This window comes from Amblyomma americanum, chromosome 2 (assembly GCF_052857255.1).
Source record: "Amblyomma americanum isolate KBUSLIRL-KWMA chromosome 2, ASM5285725v1, whole genome shotgun sequence".
Taxonomy (NCBI): domain Eukaryota; kingdom Metazoa; phylum Arthropoda; class Arachnida; order Ixodida; family Ixodidae; genus Amblyomma; species Amblyomma americanum.
In genome coordinates this window covers 79743877-79750752 of record NC_135498.1, presented here as the reverse complement: position 1 = coordinate 79750752, position 6876 = coordinate 79743877, and the positions used below count along the sequence as shown (strand labels likewise).

General features: G+C 43.5%; 1 protein-coding gene across 1 annotated transcript; it reads right to left on the bottom strand.

The window, feature by feature from the left end:
* Positions 1 to 889: 889 nt before the first annotated feature.
* LOC144121468 (coiled-coil domain-containing protein 86-like) lies at positions 890 to 4758 on the bottom strand. The gene is made up of 4 exons (XM_077654684.1): positions 4531 to 4758; positions 3902 to 4031; positions 1707 to 1781; positions 890 to 1047 (listed from the first exon to the last, which is right to left on the bottom strand). Exons 1-4 carry the CDS (start codon positions 4620 to 4622, stop codon positions 910 to 912), a joined length of 435 nt encoding a protein of 144 aa, XP_077510810.1. The 5' UTR covers positions 4623 to 4758; the 3' UTR covers positions 890 to 909.
* Between the last annotated feature and the right edge of the window lie 2118 nt (positions 4759 to 6876).

The following is a 6876-nucleotide window of genomic DNA, read 5'->3' as shown; positions in this document are numbered from 1 at the left end:
GCCGCGGCCAGTGGCCGAGAATCTTCGTTTCCGTCAGTGGGCGCAGGTCTGGATGCTCCAGTGCACGGCAGAGAGACTGTCTTTCGGCGCTGTAGGCAGGGCATTCACTAAGAATGTGGGCTATAGTCTCATCACACCCGCAGATAACACATGCAGGGCTCTCAGCCATACCTATTATGGAGGAGTAGTGCTTGGTGAAAACTACACCAAGCCACAGGCGACACAATAAAGTTGCTTCACATCGTGGTAGGCCGGATGGAAGCCGAAGCTTCAGATCTGGGTCCAAGGTTTTTAAACGCGAATGCGAGAATTGGCTTGAATCCCACGCAGCAAGCATGATGTCCCGCCACAGTGGTCTAAGCCTACCCGCTGCGTCGGCTCTCGAGATGGGGATGGACACACAATCGCCCTCATGGCGAGCAGTTCGCGCGGTGGTTGCCTGCGATGCCGCCGTGTCCTGGCAGCCATTGGTAAGCAATATCGTGCCCTTTGTTGATGGCTGTGTCGGAAACAGCAAGAGGTGCTACTTAAAAACATAGGCTATGAAAATGCTTTTATTTACCTTGTTGTATAGCTATAAATACAACTGTACTGCAACAGTTTCACTACAGAATTATTTTGCCATTTTTCTCACATGAACTACATAGTCAATTCAAGTGAAATTATATGTTTTCCATGTGGTATGTTAAATGCAGGCTAGAAGATTAAGTTAGTGATATTCCAGCACTGAATAATGATTTTAGTGTTGATCTTCACCTCACATTACATGCATGTACTGCATGTACATAGTATACAGTTGGCCTGGTGAAGAGAAAAAAGAAATAACAAAAAGGAAACATTTAGCTTTTTATGTGGCTGAAAAGGAAGCAGACCACATAAGCCAAACAACTAAAAACAACCCATCACGATTTATTTTACGCCTTTCTGTGCATTGACTTTCGGAGCACCTTCGGTCTTGGACTTCCCAGAGACAATCGTGGTGTCTGCCTTCTTAACAAACCTCAGCTGCTTTTTGGACATTCTCTTAATTTTGGCAGTGTTCTTTATCTGCAGGAAGGAAAGACAAAAGGCCATGTGTGAACTCTGCTGTAATAAACAAGGTCATGAGCAGAATGCCATGCAAAGGTACACCAGACTGTGTACTTCCTGCATTGTGTACACAACTGCATTAGGCACAGTCAACACTTTTATCACCATAAATGAAATGTAGATTAAGAAAGGTACATAACACAAGGCGCGTTACGTGCAAGATTCATAGAGAGTGGAACTGGCCAACATGACAAAGATTACAATTAGCCCAAACTGTTAAACAGAAAGTGTGCACATATACATTTTGCTTTACACTAGTGGCGCTCTTAACTGGATTCAGATAATTTTTACTTTTTTTTCTAAGAATTGTCAACTGAATGTGTCAGTTATTTTCTGTTTGTGCTCTTTTGTGCCAATGACACCAGCTGCTCACTACAACCACGTATTAAGTAAACAAACGTTATGCAAGAGTTAAGAAAAGACACAACTAAAATTTTTGACAGAGCACTGCACATTACATGCCAATTTTTGCTTGCTGACATGAGTTTCAAAACACCAGAAAATGGGCAAGTGTGGCATGTGTGCTGTAAGTGGAAGTCACCAGATAATTCCGAACAGCTAATATGTCATCATACAGACTGCATTAAGTTGTGTGCGGTGTTAAAGCGACAACTTACCACTTGCACTATCTCAGCCTTCTTGGCATTTTCTTCACGTCGCCTCAGGTTCTCTGCCCTTCTCTGCTTTTTCTCCTGAAATTGAAATTAGATGTGATTGAGTGCGAGTAATGGATAACCACTAGCAAAAGAAACCTGCAGTGCATAAGCAATGGTAGAACATTAGGTGCGACATGTAAACTTCACAGGCCCGGTCCCCACTGGAGGCCTACAGTTGTTCCTCGCACATTGTTCGATTGAACTGCTTTGTTCATAAATATCCCTTCAGTCCACCCCTTAGGCCAGTGCATGGTATAGTGCTATTTCCATTGTAAATTACTAACCATAGACATCCAGTTCTAAACACAGACTAACACTTTACATCAATTTTAGTGTAGATTCATGGCTACAAAAGAACGCTGATAGCTCTCCTTTAGAGCTGGATGGCTGCACTCATTAAGGTGTTAATTGTAATTGTACTCTGTAGCATGGAAGCAGCTTTACTATGCAAGCTTCCTGCAGATGCATTTAACGAACGTCACCTCTACTTGAGGTTGTCAATCAATTCAGCCTGGCTATGTGCCATCATGGTTAGCTTGGCTAGTACAGTGGCTGTAGAGTGGCTGCCCTGGTTGGGTAGTCATCGTAAGCTTGACATTCAGACGGAAACATACTTTTCTTCAAGTAAGGAGATTTGCAAAAGCAGTAGAGCTTTCCTATGCGGTTGTATGGGTGGATCCATATAGTTGGTTTAACCAGGTACAACTGGGGGATCCCCTAAATGTACTGGTATGACTTCTCCCACGAAATGTCGAAACAGCAGTCTTTCTGTAGAAATTACAGTTCTTTTCGTGGTGTACTGTACAATGTATGTGGTACTTGCCCGCATTGTAGAGCTTGTGACAAGCTGTTTATAATGATGATATCATGGTAGTTATTGTTCATATCCAGAACCACTTCTGCAAGATGCAGTAGTGCTCCTACACTCATGTGGAAATTCAAGCAACATTCAAACACTGTAAAATTAGTCCAACACTATGAGACGTCAGTTTGCATGTCGCACTTGCACAAAACATGTTTCTGCTCAGAAGATTTTTGACTTCAAGACTTTCAAGGACACATCTATATGCCAGCAATAACATATACATCAAAAATCAGAAACTTGTAACAGAAAAGAGAATTTGAGCTATGGGACATATCCAAAAAAAGTTAGGCATTCTGGGAATTTGCATGTTCTGAACGTCAATAACTGGCTAATTGTTAATTTCACCTTGCTAAAACATGGCCATGAAAATCAAATCTGTGCTTTTTGGAGTTTAGTTTAGCAGGGGATAGCCATTTAGCAAATGCGGCATTGTAACATTTGTTTGGCCGCAAGCTGCCATAAGTGCCCTCTGTTGGTGAACTTTCAATCTGGGCATCAGAACGTGCTTGATCAGTGCCGTCTGTGTATCAGGTGCGCAAGTACTATCGCAATCAAAAGTTTACGGGACGCAGATGTGCACAAAAACAATTATTTCAGAGCAGTCACGTAATCCAGTCCCCTGAAATGCGTCAAAGCATGAAGGTAAACGCATGCTCTATCTACTGGCAACAATTCCACACGACTGAGCCACAAGGTAGAGCTGCGATGAAATTTTTTACAAGAACATGCGTCCTGTAATGTTTTGATTACGATACTACAAAACGAAGTATGCCAGCAGGGGCAAAGACAATAAAAGGAAAAGGGACGAGCAGGAAGGGGGCAGTGCCGTGGCACCGACCACCGACAGCGTTGTTCCAAGTGTCGTTTCAACGTGTTTTTTTGAAGTGCTTTCCAGAGCTTTTGAGAAGCGGTTTTTCTGGTTGGGCGCCTTCAGTGGAACATTTCTGCCAATAAGTGTTTGTTAAAGTTTATTTTGCAGGCGAGGCATTAAATGAGCACTGTGCTTGATTCTGGAGCCAGCGTGTATTTCCTTGAATGAGCCAGAAGCAACGGATCCACCCTTTCCCCAGAAGGCCGGTCCTTCACATTTCAGTGTTGCAGGCGATACTAGCTCAGCATGGCAAAGCACAATGCACACAGCTGTGCGTGCTGCATTCTTCACTTACACAAACAAAAACTGACAGATATACACCATAACCTTCCTTCATGACTAATTTGCACAAGTCACACTGTTTCTCAGCCACATGCTGCTGCAGCATTCATTTTTGTGTACTAAAATATTTGTTATCACCTCGATTAGCTTTTTCTTCTCTTCTTTAAGTTGTCGATCCAGTGCCAGTAATGCCTTCCTCTCTGCTCGTTGTTCCATTTTAACTTTCCAAGACGTTTTGAGAGGCCTGTCTTTCTTCATACTTGAGAACCTGAAATATACATTCATAAATTCTGTAAGCATCACGTAGAGTGGAGCAAGAGTTTTTAGGGTCAACTTTCTTTTTTGGTGGCGGTCACAATTAGATTATTAAACAGAGCTAGGGTAACATATGTCTGTGTGGTAGGAAGAACAAGCTAACAATGTGAACACTCAGCAAATAAGAGTATTCACAATCGCATGGACGTCATAGGCAACTTAAAAAATAAAAATAAACAAGCACTACTAGCTTACATGAGCAATTTCAATTACTGATCACTACGGCTACTTAGCCAAGGTGCTAGGGAAAAAGTAGTCTCAATAGAAAATAACAATTCAAGCTTACGAAGCGTGCGTGCATGCACACTCGAGTTTCCTCAAATGATTCAAACCTTCTTTTTACTATGCATGACACTCCCATGCCATAGAAGGTGTATCGATGCACAGTGTTCATTTGATCATTCTGTACCGTTTTCGCGGGCGAGCACGCATGCGGACTAGGTGCGTCTTACCTTTTCTTCTCGCTTTTCCATACTCGACCAGACTTTGGTATGCCTTTAGGTATCTCCTCTTCAGCGGTCTTCTTCTTTTTGGATCGGGTCATAATGCTCGCACTTTAGTACAGCGTGCACCCGTGCAAACAGATGCCACCAAACAAATACGACAGCACGTGGAGCAGACAGCAAGATGTAAACACTTAGAGGACGCACAAATTATTCGCATGACCTATTCAACTGCATTGTTGGACTCAAATTCACTGTAAATAATAATACAAAAATTGTATTTAATTGAAAGATAAGTTTCAAAACTGTAATTGTTAATATTTAGGAATCTTCTTATAATAATACCCCGGCTATGACTCTTACTACTACCTTGTTTCAAATTAGACGCTTCTATCATACCTCCACTAATCCACCCACCTATTAACCGATGCCTCCTGAAGAACATGCCTGAAGCATCTGCTCGATTTCAATGGGCCCCGATATCGCCTCGGCATTGCGCAGACTGGCCGCTAGGCGGCGCTAAAAGATAACCCTCAATTTCGGTAGGATGGCTCCTTAATTTCGGTTTCAGTGGTTGGGAGACTGTGATGCGCAGTGCCCGATCATGCTCTTTCATCCTTTTTTCAGGCTTTGAGCAACAGCTTTTATTCTGCTAATGACAAAAACATGTTTTCAAGGCCTTAGAGTGCAGCAAATGCTTAAGAAGCCTGAGCTGACTTCCACATAATACTAAAAGAAGATCATCAGTTTCGTTTTCGAAATCTGAATGCGTGCTGTGCACGCCGTTCTATCATGCCGTTAGGACCTTTTGTCTGCTGCATAATCAGTAAATTTTGGACGGTTTACAACAAAATAAACATGTTCGAAAGATCCATATTGCAACAAGTGCTTGAAGTGGGTAGAAATGCCGCAAAATAAGTACTTACACTGTATGATGCATGGTTGTATATTGTACTGCTGCCAATGGCAAGAAATCAGCTACTTCGATCGGGCAAGCAAAAAGGGAAAATAATCCATAAGATAGAATAAGGGCAGGAGGAAGTCCGGAATTACCTGAGTTATCAAATGTAGAGGTGACCCGTGGGAAAGGAGGACAGCATGGCGCTCAATGGATGCAAGCCGGAGACGTCGCGGTTACCTGCCTGGGGAGCCGTTGGCCCGCGGGGACACATCCCTCATATCTAATGTTCTTAGAACTTTGCGAAGCGCGCGTCGGTTCCAATCTTGCTGCGGAGCATTGCGAGAGATGTTTCGATCGGGTGAAGCATGTCTTGGAATGCCCAGCCTGCGCTAGCTGTTTCTGGTCATTTTCCCGACGAGCTATCGCCGAATGGTACCTCCTTGAATAACGTTGAAGAATTTTAAATAAACCCAGGCCCCTATTCTCTATTCTTTCCGCAAGAAACACAGCTCACTAGGTTCCTGTGTGATGCACACGCGCGCAGTAACTTTTGGAGTAACACAGCACGCCTGACTGACCGGATTTCTCAAAATTACAAGCACGTGCGTTGATAAAATGACAACTGGAACAAAGGGAGTATCAGACATGGCGAACGACTTGTGAATATTAAAAAAAAAACTGCGCTTGGAGATACAGACACGTGCGCACTTACAAGGAAAAATGGCATGCGTCGGTGTGATGAGGGCGGCGGAAATCGTTTCTTACTGCCGTTTCAAGAATTTTCGGGAAAGAGGTTTCTTGTTGTACTTCGCAACTGCGTTCTTGTCTGTTATGCCAAGTGCATGGCTTGTTAGCAACGGTTTGATGAACTTCTCGCATATAATATGCAGCAGCGCTTCCTTGTGGCCGCTACCCTTGTTCTCACAGGTCAGGACATGTAGGCAAACCCGCGATTTTATTCGCACTAATTGTAGAGCAAGCATGTGCCCAGTGGCCTTTGAAGATGCGTTCGGTCTTTGAGCATGATATCAACGAACTTCTTGAGGCCCCATTTGACACTCTTAGGAGCACTGAAGTCGGTTAAAATAGTCCGCCCCTGTCTTCGTGGGCAGTCAAACTGTCTACAATAGCATTTCCTTGCCTGGAAATGAAAGCTACAAACTGCAGAATAATTTGATGTTGTGCTTGGCTGCCAGTTTTTTCCTCAATTACTTTGAACAGTCTTTCCCGGAGTTCTAAGTCGGCAGGAATTTCATGGAACGCAACGCCAGGCTTCTTGTTTCGTTGACTGGACATGCGGAACAGAACGCAGCAGCAACGCATTTTCGCTCGCTATACTCCCTCCAACAACTGTAGTCATCGACGCGTCACTTGTCAAACGGCAACACTAAACGCACCACACTAATAATATAAGAAATTATAGCGCACCAGAAGGCATACTTTTTGCTGCAACG

Excerpts from the sequence above, each read along its gene's own strand:
- LOC144121468 (XM_077654684.1), bottom strand. The coding sequence starts at position 4,622 with ATGACCCGATCCAAAAAGAAGAAGACCGCTGAAGAGGAGATACCTAAA. Across the intron at positions 4,032-4,530 it reads TGGAAAAGCGAGAAGAAAAG|GTTCTCAAGTATGAAGAAAG; the intron begins GTAAGACGCACC and ends TGTATATTTCAG. Across the intron at positions 1,048-1,706 it reads AGGCTGAGATAGTGCAAGTG|ATAAAGAACACTGCCAAAAT; the intron begins GTAAGTTGTCGC and ends TCCTTCCTGCAG.